At 43.4% G+C, this 14959-nt stretch overlaps 1 protein-coding gene across 3 annotated transcripts in view; it reads left to right on the forward strand.

Moving 5' to 3' along the window:
• ADAMTS2 (ADAM metallopeptidase with thrombospondin type 1 motif 2) overlaps window positions 1-14959 on the forward strand; it is a 248252-nt gene that overhangs the window by 131395 nt on the left and 101898 nt on the right. For all 3 annotated transcript variants that reach the window (XM_065848778.2, XM_071814721.1, XM_065848777.2), the window contains one exon: window positions 2402-2561. In XM_065848778.2, coding sequence (XP_065704850.1) covers window positions 2402-2561 — 160 coding nt within the window. The remainder of the gene's footprint in view (window positions 1-2401; window positions 2562-14959) is intronic.

Genomic DNA, 14959 nt, shown 5'->3' on the forward strand with positions numbered 1-14959 from the left:
GCCGGCTCTTTGGCAGCATTCAGTGCCACGTGAATTCCCCTGCACACACAAAAGCCAGCACCAGGCACAATGATCTGCAGGAAATGTCAGCGTTTGACTGCTGGTTTTGTCTTGGGGACCAGCATTCAAATATGTGTTGTGTTTAGTTTTACAGTCTGTCCCAGGGTGTCGCCTTCATCTTCTTGGGGCGAATCTTCACTCTGACCAGATGTTTTCTTTTCCAAAAGGCCATCATGCCCTGGAAGCTAAAGTTCACCTATAAAAGTTGTTCTTCTGTCTAATCAGTTCAACTACTGATTGCAAAAGTTGCCTATCTGCTGGTTTTCTTAGAAGATCTAAATTTCCCAGCTGCCACATACAGCAGCATTTCCCCCACCTCCTGATGTAAGGGCTGTGTATTAAACTAAGATCAGGCATTGGCTGCTTATTTAATAGTAGGTTTAATAAATCCAGAAATACATATGAACTTGTGCACAAACATGTAGGTTACTTGAAAAAAGCAGATTCACATTTTATTCACCTGCCAGTCAAGCTCTCTGTGTATTTCTCCTGGGCGTATGTGTGGTGTGTGCATCATCCTCTGTTCAGTCAAGCACGCGAATGCTTGTTCCTTCTTCATCTTTACTTGTGCATTTCTCATAAAAGACTTTAAAATTTCTGGATATATTTAATATCCAGAATAAGTGTGTGCATATACAATTAAAATATACATCAATAGGAGGATAACATCAATTCTGAATTTCTCATGTATTCCTCTTTACAGTAAAAGATCAGCTACTGTCCCTTTGGGTTCAGCACTTATTTTCATGGTTGTCTCAGCTTCCTTGAGCTGCTGAGCCTGTCTCACCTTTTCTGTGTCTGATGTAGAATCTAAATTAGATAAGAAGAAACAGGACAGGATTTCAAATTCAGTTTCCTCTATACAGGCAGGACGGCATCAGTTTAAATTGCTTCGAAATAATTTTGCTGCTTTAGTCCTTTCCCTTCAATCTGTTTTTGTATACATTATATGTATGAAATCTGGGACTGGAAATCTTGCCTAATGTAAGTTAAGACATGACAAATGAACCTGACATTTTTCCAAGGAGGGAACCAAAGAACATACTGTATTTATAGCAGTAGGAATATAGTTTGCTGCTTGTAGAGGAAAAATATACATTGTATGAGAGCTTCAGTGCTGGGATACGAGAGGAATGTTTAGGTGATACTTGTTCCAGATGAAGATGCTGGGTTCAAAGGAGCCAAAGTGGTTCTTCTGGCAGCCTGAGGTGAGGCTTCACCCAGCAGAACATTTAGGCCCCCAGGAGCTCGGATACCAAGACGAAGTGTGTCAGTGTGAAAATGTTCTCCTGTGCCCAGTTTGAAAGTCCAGTGGCTCCAGGATGATCGGTGGGCAGAGTGGGAAGGAGTGTGATGAAAGAGTTCCTGGAGTTGGATCCGGGCCTTCTCCCAATAATAAACGATTTCTTTCACGTTAATAGTAAGACTTTCTGTTTACAAGTTTAGAGTTCATTGGAGTTGTCAAACACAGATGTGCAAACACAGGCAGAAAAATGGATTTAAGCCAACCATCTCTGCAAGGCAGCTCTGCCTGCTGTGACCTCCTGCAGCAGGGCAGGGCTGCAGGAGACAAATGCAGGTGACCCAGGGGCACAAGTTGTTTCGCCTGCATGAAGATGCTGCAAATCCTTTTTAAAGTTTTCAGTCTTTGTGAGGGTTTCCTCTGAACACAGTGAGAATTGCTTGAGTGATGTTCCTTTGAGGTGCTCTGTAGAAGTCCAGTCTGAATAAGTTTTCCTCTGTTAGCGGAGCACTGCTGACACCTTTGTTCGACTGGCTGTGGCTGGTTCTTGAAAGTGCATTTTGTCAGGGGACTCCTTTATGTCAAAGGGGAAATAGCCACAAAGCTTAGTTGCCTGTCTGTAAGATGTAGTACTTTTCCGTCTTGCTTCTGAACAGAAAGGCCAACTGTGTGTTTTTGACCGTTGAACTGTGCGTCAGGACCAGCTTTTGGCACTAAATTGATCCTTTATTTAGCAGAGATAGTAAACACTGGAGCGGTCTGGGGCTGACAGATAGCTGAGGTCATAGTCCCTTTCAGTGTAGCTGGTTTCTAATGGAGAGTGTATTTCCTAGACAGATTCTTAGACCCGTACTTTACGCATGTGGTTCGAGGAGAAGTGTTTTTGGTTCAGGATTGTACCTTTTGTCCTTTCCTGTCAAGTTGGGGAAATGATGCTTCGTTTTGCTCTTATAAAGAATTCACCTGGTTCCCTGTCTGCATCCTAATTGTTCTTCAGAGAGCGCTAAAGTGTGCTTAAGCATATTGTAACTGTTTACTCACAACGTCCGCTGTATGTGCAGTAACGCAAAACGTTCGATCTCTGCCCTGTCGCTGCAGGCTGGCATGATCCGCACAGACAAGGACGAGTTCTTCATCGAACCTCTGGAGAAGGGGGCCCAGGAGGAGGAGGAGGGAGGCGGCAGAACGCACGTGGTCTATCGCAGAGCAGCTGCCAAGAAGCAGCTGCCTATGGAGAACGTGGATACCGTGTATGAAGGTAAGGCAGAGGTGTTCATGCCAGCTGATGTATAAAGTGAAGGCATGGAGCCAACGTGATCTGCTATCTCTGGCGTTTTTATCCTTGAAAATGGAAATGTGTTCTCATCCCTTTGTGGATGAAAATGTAGGGAAGGGGTTGAACTCTTTTCTTGGGGCAAGCAAGCATTGCAGCAGCCAAAACCATCTCCAGGATGGTGAAACTGTGTTTGCTTTAAAGAGTTTCCTTGGCCTTGTGTCCCACGGAGCCCCCAGGCCAGAGCAGAAGAAGGGGATGGTGGGTGGAGCAGTGGTGCAGACCTGTCTGTGTGCTCTGGGGACAGGCAGCAGTGCTGGCTTTGCAAGGACCATGTTGCAAAGCTGCAGCAAGGACACCAAGGCTGACGTGGTACACAGGCTTCTCATTGATGGTGTCTTCATTGGGCTGCATTTAATCCCAACAGGGAAATAATGGCATCTTCAGATACGAACACAAACTTCCTTGATTCATTTATGTTTCTAAGTGTGGAATTTAATATACCAAGTAAGTAATAGACAGTGATGGAATAACGGGAGCTAAACATAAACCCTCATTCTCTGTAGTATTTTCTCTTTCTCTGGTAATTATTTGGATGTTGGACCTTTTTTACGGAATAAATAAGAAATGCAAATCTGGTAAGTAGATGTTTTGACAGCTGATGTTAACACTGAGATTAACTGGGTCATTTGAGTGGAAACAACAGAATAGCTACTTTTTTCTTCCAAATGTGTGTACCAAACTGCAGAGTTATTTGCAACTTATACCCTAGTATTATCTTATTTCAGTATAATCCATTTTCAAGTATAATACAGTGTGTTAGACTGTCCTCTGTACAAGTCTCCCCAGTGCTCCCCATCCCTCTGCGGTACTATCTTAATCATTTTCAAAAGACAAAGAGTATGGTACCTGTTGCAAAAACTCCACCATTACTCCTGCCTATAGCAATCCCCAGAAACCACTTGAAGGAACAGATAGTCACAGAGGGGAGGCACTGAAATTAAGGCCAAGTGAACAGTATAAATTTCTCAATGTTCCAGTTGGAACAGGGAGAAAAAAGAAAGCAAGCAATAACATTCAACTAAATTTGCTTTTCCACTTTGGCCATCTAAATGACCCATGAATTTTGTGGCTGATGCAATGCAGTGTTGGGCTCTGCTGGTTGCCTCTGTGCTTGTTCTGTAGCAGAGCTGAGGGACTCAGGAGTCCGAGTGCCGCAATCCCAAAAATCGTAGGATGGAATTTACTCTGTTAGTAGATGTTTATAAAATAATTGCTGTGTTGGAAAATATCAGCCAGTCACTGTGTTTCCTCTTAAACAAAAGAGACTTGATTTTATTCACACCTTATGGCAGTATTTTTGGTTTTGGATGGTAAATATTTCTCAGGAGTAGGAGTCTGGTATACAGAAAAACATACATAGATCAGCTCGTTATTGGCATGCGGTACCTGCTGGAGGAAGCTCTGTCTGAAAACACCTCTGAGATGCAGCTGCTCATGGGCTGCCCACCGTGACCAGCAGTAAAGTGACATGCGGAGTGTGATGCCACCGGAGTTCTGTGTCTGTCACCTCATCTCCACTTGTCTAAGGACTGAAGTTTGCAGGCTCTGCTACAAAGGCACAGAGCAGTAATAGCCAGGAGCCAGCACTGGGGGATTCAAAAGGAGAAGCGAGGCTGAACTCATGCAGGCCAGGCTGAGAGGCAGCGCTGGCCGTGTCTGCAACAGCAGGTGATGGGGACAGGTAGGAATAGTTGTGATTTTTCATGTTACAAATTTTAAAATAAGGAACAAATGCGACAAGTAGAAATCTTCCCTTCCATCCAGCATCTTTTGGTTCGTAAAATTGATTAAAGGTTAGTTTTTCTTTGGGGGGAAAAAACCCACTATACCATATGGGTTGTTTTTCCCATAAAATTCAGTTTACCATCAACAAAAAAACTGCAACAGCCACTACAAAACTGACCTGGTCTCCTCTACTTTGTGTTGAACCTGACTTCTCACTCCCGATTTGCTCTGGGCAGCAGTCTGGGAAATGTCACGTTTTCAAAATCTGTAGTTTTGTTTTCCAGTTTGTCTTTTTCCAGAATGCACCCAGTTTTGCTTAACAAACGTCAAAATATTTAGTGACTGGGTGTTGATAAGAATGCTGTGCTGCATGTTTCCATAGTGCTCTAATCTAATCAATGGCCTTATTTAGGAAATACTTAATAGGGCAATTTCAGCATGCTGTGGCTATTAAAAGAAAAAAAGGTTAACCAAAAGCACTCCCTGTCTTCCACTGTCCCTGGAGACAACTGCGTTGTTTCCAAGTCCCTTAAATTTACATGTGATGAATTATGACACTTGGACTACTTTTAATGGTCTGGCCTCCAGGAATCTTATGAATATGTGATGACTTTTTTTTCCTCTAGGTGAGCTTTTGGCTTTTTTAATTGTTGATAAAAACTTGGTGGTTTTTGATTGTGTAAATATTTTCAAGTAATAAGCAACACAAAGTAAGTAGTATTCCCTAACTTTGAAGACAGCAGCTTTCAAAATCCCATGATATGTTAATTTAATCCCGTGATTTGGGAGAGGATTGTGAGTCATAATTTTTGAATGTTTGTCTTTGGATAGAAAGATACAAATTCCTTCTAAACATTCCTCTCTCTAGTACTCTTTGCACAAAAAATAGGACAAACTGTTCTCTCTGTGGTGAAGCAGGAGGTGAAGGAACTGAAAGCTCCATGAACTTGGAGCTCGGTGGGTCAGTCGTCGTTTCGAGGACTTTTGGCTTGTGCTGGGCAGTGGTCGCGCCAGCCCTTGTGTGGTGCGAGAACTTTGGGATTTAGTCCCGCAGTCGTGGGTCCGTTTGGACGCCGCTGTCGGGGAGCCCATGGGCTGTGCAGTGCTGGGGGCTCTGCCTCCCATCTCCTCGCAAGGATGAAGAGCTCTTTGTGCCCAACATGCTGCCTGAGCAGGTGGTCTTGTTTGGTCCTGTTTGGTTTTGGGGCCAAACTTGCTCTAACTTTAGTTATAATGAATCTATACGGGGACGTGTGCTCCTAAATGCGGTTATTGTGGCTGGTGATTTGTTGGATCTCGGTAACCTGAGTTGACATGTGTGTCCCCATGGCTGTGCAGGCAGAGCGCTCCAACATGAAGCTGCAGGAGAGCAGAGGGACAACTCTGAAGCTGATGGGCAGCTGATCTTCCCCAGAAGACAGCTAGGCCTGATGGAATACGCATCGACTGGTTGTGAGGGTGGATTCAGGCATAAAGAAACAAAAATGCATTTTCCCAACAGTGGAAGTAGATTCTAGGTTGTGCCAACAGGTACAGTGATGTGGACCTGGCCGCATGGTTTTTCTAGCTTTTTCCATAGGCTCTTGTCTATCTTTTATATTATAGTAAGGGAAAATAAGATTTTATTCTGTCTGTTTAACAAATAAGAACAAACAAAACCCACAACCCCTTGGGCCCTGGGGAGACCTAGGTACGCATCTTCTTTTAGGAAGGTTCTGCTGACGTGCAGGGTTTTAAGAAGCGGAATGCGAGCGGGTGTGAAACCAGTGGCAGAGCGTTGTCTGATTTCAGGCTGTACCAGGCTCGCTTTTGTGTTTACGTAGAACACTATCAGAATATTGAGAAAAGTAAATACTTGTTTTGGCAGCCTGACTCATTGTGGTTTGACTGGTGTGGGAGAATCACAGAGTAAAGGGTATAATATTTCTACCTGTTTTTCCCCTCTCAAAAAATGCTATTTGTTAATGTAGTGGAAAAATGTAAGCACCGTATTTTAGGCAAGTAATAATCTATAGCAGAGTATTACTGTGAAAGCCTGTGCAAGCTCGCTACCAATTAGGCTAATTGTTTTGGAAAGAGAAATATTTTCATGTAGTGGTTGATGTATTGTAGGTATGGTGGGAATAAACCCTATTTTTGTTGGCAGCTGGTTTTACTACTTATGGGCATATAATAATTTATCTTCCTCAAGATAAAAATAAGCATATTGAAAATATTTTAATGTTTCCAGTTGAATTCCGTATTAAAAAGATGAGAAACGTTGCTTGACAGCAGTAAATCTTCCTAGATGATAGAACTAGAATTAAATAGGGAAGCGAGAGGAGTGTGGTGGCTTTTTGTGTGGTGTTTTTTTGTTTGGTTGTTTTTTTCCCCCCTCTCTTGAAACTTCTGTTTCTTTGCTTAAATGTTCTTTAGATGTTAAGTGAAGAGATGGTAAGTCTTTAATTAATGGTTATGGTGAGGTCTGGAAAACCAGCTTGATTTTGGTCTCTGAAGACAATCTGATTATCAGGCTTGTGAGCTTTAATATCACATTTCCCCAGCTAAATTACCGTGTCTGTTACGTTGATCAACTGAGAGGAAATGATTATACTAAAACTTCCTTAAGGTTTGCCTTCTCTCTCAAAACCATTGTCTAAATACACTGCTCTGAGTTTTATTGTATTGCTTGACTGATGAGAAACAGAAACTCAGGTTCAGCTGACAGTTTTATTTACTGTGCGGATGAAAGATGACCTTAGCCAAGAACACTTTGTCACTGAGGGAGACAGCAAGGTAACTCTCCAGACATGCTTCAACCAGGCGGATTGTTGTTTCTTTAACTGCTAATTAAATCCCTTGGAATGGCCAAGCTAAATCCGACCTGAGTCCTGTCATGAATTCCAGCAGGGGGACTGGACTGGACTAGATGATCTTCTGAGGTCCCTTCCAATCCCTAACATGCTGTGATTCTGTGATGAATATACTCTGGGCTTCTGGGATGGACAAACAGCCTCTGCCTGAGAATCCCGACCCCTTCCCACAGCAACACTGGGCTTTGCTTGTGGTTGGACCTTCAGAGGGCTGGTGGCTTGGTGTTGAAAGATGCGATCATTTTGTGTCACCCTGTGATGTGTTTCTTTGGGCAAAAAATATCCTTTTCTTTACGTTTTTAATATCTACTACTGTTTCCTTTCTTATGTCGGGAGCTGCTAGCATCCCCTGGCCATAAATGCATACCAGTCAGGTAAAAGGATGGAAATAAGTTGCTGCTTCTACTCAATAGAGGCAACCAGCTCCTGATAGATACCAAACTTGGTCTGAGCAGAGCCTGTTACTGACACCTCCTGCCCCTCCACAATGCCAAAGCACTAAAGCTTTTTCTCCTCCTCGTGCTGCTGGTTCGTCAAGGAGTCCTGGGGGCTTGGGGGCCAAATAACCAAACACCAGACAAAATAAGAAAGTTTAAAATATGATAAAATTGTAACAACTCAGTTGCCAGAGCATTGCAGGTTTTAAAGATGATATTTCAGAGGAAGATTCCTCCATCAGAGTCCATCAAACTGCCAATGCCATTGATTTACTAATGTGTTTAAATTACTTTTTAGAAACCAACATGCATCTGGTATCTATTTTTCTGGATTGCCTGAAATGCCACTCAGGTTGGCTGCAGGCTGGCTGGTTGCCATTCTAATTTACTGAAACTTTCCTGGTTACCTTTGCAGGGGAACAGTTCCTTCAGGAAACTGAAGTTGCTCCAAATTCAATCAATATTTCCTCTCAGCCTGTACTCCTGCTGATTAATTACTGCTCCCTTATTTTGCAGTCAGTAAGACTCTGATGACAATATTTTTTGTCTCCTTCCTACATCATCTGTGCATGATAAATACATCTGTCTTCTGTCTTGGGTTTTCTCTGAATTTCGCATTGCAGATTCATGGGGCTTTTTTGGCGGGGAAGAGAAAGATTGAGATTTCGGTTGCAGTTCAAGTTTTGAATAAGAAGCAAGGTTACGCACTCATGACAAACCAGCTCTCCAGAGGGCGGTGTCAGGTGGATGTCCCCCTTCCCCACCAGGGGCGCAGTGATGAAGCAGTTCTTCGCCAGCACAGGCAAACAGACTCTTGCAGCAACTTTAATATGAAACTTTGGGATAAATCTAAAGGCTTCTATTTTTATAACAGTGCAATAAATCATTTAGGATGATTAGGTGAATGCTAATGAACAATTATCCTACATATGCTTGGTGTGAAATACAAGGAATAGCCTCATTTTTCTGGAGTTGATGGAATTTTCTGCCATAGACCTCCTCAGCGGCAGCCTCAGCTGGGCCACAGAATGGTCTCGAGGAAGAAGTCCACCTGTCCTGTGCTTCTGGGACAGCCAGTTTTCTTGTGTCTAGAAATAAAATAATAATTAAGATAATTGAACTTTAAAAAAAAAAAAAAAACCACTAATAATTCTGCTGTGTTTTTTCAGTGGGGAAGTGCTCACGTAACTAAAGATGTGTGGTGATGCGCATGTGTATCAGGACCACAGGAAGGCCACGTGGGCTACTTTTACAGTGGGCTTTTTGAATTTTTGAGTGCTTTGGGAAGTGTGTTTCATCTTCAAAGGCTTTTTCCTTTTAATTAAAAACTATCTCCTTTTCCCAGATGCTCAAAATTTGTTTTTGAAACAGTTGAATGTGCATTAAATACTTTCTCATTATTTTTTCACGGTGTCAAATGGTGTAGTTGCTGCAGCACTGTTTTGTTTCACCGGTGACAGAAATCCTCCTGTACACGGGTGCAATGGCCGGGGCAGCGTGGGGTGGTGCAGAGCGCTGTGCAGGGAGGGGATGGAGCGGAGATGCCACGTGGACCAGCTCCGCTCCAGGCTCCTGGTGCTGAGCTCTCCTCTCCCATACACACCACAAAGCTGCAGTTGTTCCTATTACTAAACATAGAGTACAGGAACATCATAATATCACGTTAAGAAGCTCAGTTTCTGTTTGTTCCACTGTTCTCATTAGGTAGTTTGAGATCCACGTAGACTTTGAGGAAACACTTCAGCGCGTACTTAACTTTAAGCAGGTACTAAAGTCAAGCTGCTATCAGTGGGATTCAGATATGTACCTTAGGCTAAATGGTTTTTATTCTGAATGTAGGTGGACTCCTGGTTTGGTTGAGGTGGTTTACTGGAGCAAGTTACTTCCATTCAGAGATGCATGAAGTAAGGTGAACAACTGAACTATTTGTGCTTATTGAAATATCACTGATTTGCTTGTGTCGTTGGCTAACGTAAAAATAAAATCATTATCAACAGATGAGTTCATTTGAGCTTCTACTCAATTCAAACACTATAAGAAGGCTCTACCAAGTGACTGTTATGAACAGCTTACAGCTGGAGTTGAATATTACCAAATGTTGCTAAATGTAGCAAAATGATAATAAAGCTGATATTGGTCTATATAACAAGTTTCCAGTTCTTGTACAAATATGCTTGCAAATTTTTTATGAGATGAAAGCATGTGGAAAGTATTTCTATCAATTTAGCACTACAGGTGTGTGAAACTAAGCTTGATTAATCACTTATTTGTTTATGCTTGCATTAGTCAACACTTGTTTGTTTGTAGATACGCTTAAAGAGACAAAACATCCTACAACAGATTTCATTAAGGTGCGTTTTTATTCTTCCTTATAATATCCATTGATCTCGCAGTCCTTAATGAATGTTGCCTCTCAGTCTCCTGGGAGGAAAGAGAGAACAAAATATTTGCCTTTTGGACAAGAGTAACATCAACCTTGTTTTCTCTGCAAGCTGATCCTGTTTCTGGCTGGTCAGGCCCAGTGTGCAGAGTTCATGGGAGCAGCAGCTCACACTGGGAGAGCGCTCGCGTGTGCGAGTGTGTGCAGCCGCCCACAGCCGTGCGAGGAGGTTTCGCTGATGAAAATGGATGTGCACACCCACACGGTCCTTGCAGTTTCACATTTACTGGTGAGCTTTTCCGGAAAGTGTCATCCTATTGGGGTTTGTTTATTTACAAGCTGTGCTCATGTTGTCCAACCTGCTGAGAAAGACAGAGGATGGCAATGATCCAGCGGGTTCTGATGTCTCTGGCAGGCACAAAGGAGGAGAAACTTGTTCACAGAAAGACCTTAATATTCTGCCCTGACAAACAGAAAGCGCTCTGCAACCCATATCTCCGTTTAGGAAATGGATTCTGGAACTGAGAATTGAAAAATATGGGTAGCATGGAGTGTTTGCTGTTTTGTACCATGGGATTCAAACTCTGTGTTTAGTAACAATAGGCAAAATAGCATCTGGTATGCATCACTAAAATAAGCTCTAGTAGAAAATGCCGATAAACATTTTCTGTTTAAAATGGTTTCTGACTAAAAGCAGCAGAGATCCTGTCTGCTGTCCATGATAATGATGATAAAGTGGTTTGATCAGACTAAAAGCTCCAGGCATCATCAAATGAAAGCAATGGGCAAGCCCAGAGCTGTGAGATGGATATCCTTCAAATGTCTAAATTTCTGTCATTCCTTGCAACAGAAGAGCCACATGTGAGGCCTTGTGAAGTGGTCCAAGGATTAAAAATGGATTCCAGCTGGTCCTGACTGTTCTCAGCTGTGTGAAATCTGCTCCTCGGTGGCCAGGCACCGAAGAAATGCTGTGTGCTGCTGGTATCTCGGTGCTTGCAGGAGGGGCACTGGAAGGGTCACTGCATTCAGAGCAGTGTGAGACCCAGCTGGAGAATGAGAAACAAATCGCCTGATCTGTCTCTGCACTAATTTAATTAATGATGGCTACACCAAGCATGTCCCTACAAGCAAGTGCTGTGTTGCTCATAAGTTCAGCGCTGGTTAAAGGGAGAATATTTCAGTGCCTTGGAGCTGGTGCTGCACAGACAGTCATCACTGAGCACGTTTGAAGCAAAAGCTGAGGTAGCTGATGCCTGAGCTAAAGCACAGTTTTCTGTAGCAGACTGCATGCAATAGGCTGTCCATGGTGTAATGCTTTTAATCAGTGTATTCTGCGCTGTTCCCTTTAAAAGCTGTTCTTCCTGCTGCCCTGAACCCATCTCCCACTGTAGCCACCACTGCTTGTCCTGCCTCCCTTCTCTGTTGCTGGGTGAATTGGCCAGACGGGGAAGATACAGAGCATTTAACCCGCTTTTTGTAGTAACAGGTAGGGTGAGAGGGGGCTGTGGCTCTTTGGGCTCAATTCTTCCTGTGGTCTGTGTAGGAGTGGTGATGAAGCACACGCTTCTTCGATGCTTATGTTTTAGTAAAGCATGTGTTACGCTCTGTGGGAGGCTGGGGAGTACACCTGTAGTAACCCGGTGGTTGGTCTGAGTTAGGTGCCTGGCCTACAGAGCCTTGTTTTGCAGCTAGAGCCTGTATTGGGTAATAACTTTCTGTAGCTGTTTTGTAACTTTTGCTTATTTATTTGTTCTCTCTGTTTTGAACTCCCTAAGCAATGCTTGGGGCTGTCTGGACTTTTTAGGTAAAAATAACATTCACTTGAAAAGCAACCAGTAGCAGTGCTGCCTTTCTGCTGGTGCAGGTCTCCTTCGCCCTGTGCTTTCCTGAAGTTATAGAAGAGAATCTTGGCCCAGGAAACAGCCAGTAAAATTTCTGATTTCAATTTCTTTTAATCTGCACTTTGGCACCATAGTAAATTAATTTCTTCAGCTATGTTACTGCAAACTATGAGCTCAGACTCTGGTGGTGTTTTTTTGGTTTGTTTGTTTGTTTTGTGGGTTTTTTTGTTGTTGTTTTTCCTAAATGGTCACGTTACAAATGATATTTTTCAAAGTATTTTCTGCCAAACTGTGTGTGGTACAATGTCTCACATGCATGTTTGTTGCCAATAGCTGGAATGCAACTCTTTGCTCATTTGAACATAAACCTGAGGAGTTGTGTTAACACCTGCATATTAGATTTAAAATGTCCTGTCTGCAGGACTGACTTGACCATGATGTACTCTTAAGCCAAACAGTAATTATTTTGCTAATGCAGCAATGCCTTCCTGCATTTGAACAGCTTCTGTTAAATTTCCACACACAAGCAGTCACCACTGGCTGCTTCCCTGATTTGCCAGCACATCCCATTTGCAGCATGATGCTCTTGCCTACTTGGAACCTGCAACACTGCCTGCACAGACCTGCATCCTCGTACGCTATTGCCGATACTCCACTATCGTGATACGAACGAGGGCATGGTTTGGTAATTAGTTTAAGCCACTTTAGCTCTGGTAATGACAGACTAGTCCTGTCTCCCGCTGGCCACCAGTCCCTCTGCTGGCTGTTGTGGTTGGAGCCACGTTGCTAGAAGGGCTGCAGTAAGAGCTGGAGGCTGCTGGATGGTCAGACAGTGCCCAGACAGACACCTGAGTCGTTGCACTGTGTTCTCAGTGCCCGCAGAGACCCTGGCATCTGCTGGCTAGAGGTCTCAAAAGAGACCCTCATGGACACTGGCACCCAGTTCCCTTGTTCACTTGTCCCATCCTTGTGCAAAGGGTGAAGCCTCTTGCAGACCAAGAGGTTTCCTCTGCTACTGCGTGATGTAGCAGAGCCTGAGGAACTGCAGTTCTTGTTAATGGGTTAAATACAGTGTGTTTCATTTTTCAGCAAGTTTTTTAATTAAAAGCCTGGTGTGCATCTTTGGTCTTCCTTTTATCTGTGAGCTTTTTGTGCAGTCACCGACTTGTTCCAGCTCTCTGTGTGCGCACGGACCATCTGGCACGGCTCGCCTGCCCGGCATTGTGTAGCACTTTCAAGGGAAAAAAATTATTAATAACAATCTGGATGGCGAGGGGGGCTAGGGATTGGGTTTATTCCAACTCCGGAGCTGACAGTTCCACAGGCAGATAGTTCTGCAGAGAGGGTTTCTCAGCAGCCCTTTGCAGTGTTGCCTGATGGGTGCGCGAGGGAAGGCGGCCAGAACTCCTGAAGGATCCCAGATCAGGGAGGAGCAGCGACCGTGGGGCTCGGTGCCGCGTCCCTCGCCGCTGGCCCGCGGGGGCTCCTGCCACAGGAGTCGCGCAGGGGTCAGGATCAGTTTGTTAGTGCTGCTGGGCTTCAGACAGTTGTCCTTGGAACAACATTCATTTCCCTGGGCTTTGCTCCATTTTGCAGGGTTTGGCCACTACTGACTTGTCAATTTTAAAAGAGATGTGGATTTGGTTCTTTTTAATTTTTCCTGGTAACCCTAATATTTAAACATTGCTTTGACCATTGTAGCTTTTGAAAAATTAGAGTGATTATTACAGAACATTTGAGGAAGGATTATTTTATCTAAAGAATGAGTCGCACCTGAGACGTGCTCAATCCTGAAAGAAACCTGAAAAGAAAAGCCTTAATAGTGGTTCCTGTGAACTGCCACCTCTGGGAACGTTTTGAATTGATAATCTTGTCAGGTATCTGTGCACTTTGTGACCACGTCTGTTTGCCTGTCAGGGAGATCTTTTTTCCTGTGGTACATGTGGAGGCATATTGCAGTTGTTGAAGGCGCTTGCTGACTGTGAACGGTGAGAGACACTGAGAAATGGTTTATGCCTGAAGCAGCTGCCTCTAAACTGCCCATCCTGCGCCTCCCTCCAAACCCACCATTAGCAGGGAGGTCAGCAGAGAAAATTTACCTTGGTGGCGTAGGGAATTTTATTGAACTTTTAAAACAACGGTTCATGTTTCTTTGTGTTCTCTGCCTGATTTTTGTGTTTTGTTTTAAATGAAGTATCTTCAGAATAAGTCAGCAGTGTGGTTTAAGTGACGTGGCGTTTTGAATGGGTCATTGGATGTGGGAAGTGGTGACATTTTGGAAACGTCATTCTCCCAGAGGTCAGCAAACCCCTGTCGCTTCATGAGAAAGCATTTGGTGTGACTGGTAGCAACAAGAACTAAATAGTGACATGAGGAATTGCCCTTGACTGACTGTTAATATACATGAAACGAACAGACATTGAGAATTACATTTTATGAACTGTGTTTTGTTGTTGCTGAGTGGGCAGCAGCCCTGTTTGTCTAATTGAGCTTCACTATATCGTAGTGCTCAGAGTTCATTCATCCTGTGTGGTTTCTTTCTTTTTAGGGTTTTCCTTTTTTAGAGCAACACTGTTATATATAGTAATGAACGCATAGCAGTCGTGCTTGTCTTTCTCCCTGTGGAGAAGGGCAGAGGTTTGGTTCCCATTTTACAGAGATCTCTGTCTCAGTGCTCTCACACACATTTATTCCTGTTGAAGCTGGGTAAGCCAAACCCTAGATATTTGGGGATTGAATATATTTGTGAAGTGGCTTTTAAAGCAGATTTTTTTTCAATACATCCAAAGTAGACTTCATGGGGACTGGGGAATTAGTTCTTTCAGGGATCTGAGCTTAAGACAGTGTATTGGCTAAAGCCATAGCTTAAATCTGGGCCTGCATCCTCATTCACAGGCTTGCTGGCCGTTCTTCCTGCCAGTTCAGTTCAGCCTTTTCCCAGTCTCTCTTAAGAAAGAGCCGACTAAAGAGTGGGCTAAAAATCGGACATTTTAACTTTTTGTTCTATTTGCAAGCTGAAGTATTTTTTGCTTTGTTTTTCTTTAAGCAGAGCCTCTGGAGACTTGTTAAACTATGAAATGGTGAG

The sequence above is a fragment of the Patagioenas fasciata genome, chromosome 14 (assembly GCF_037038585.1).
Source record: "Patagioenas fasciata isolate bPatFas1 chromosome 14, bPatFas1.hap1, whole genome shotgun sequence".
Taxonomy (NCBI): domain Eukaryota; kingdom Metazoa; phylum Chordata; class Aves; order Columbiformes; family Columbidae; genus Patagioenas; species Patagioenas fasciata.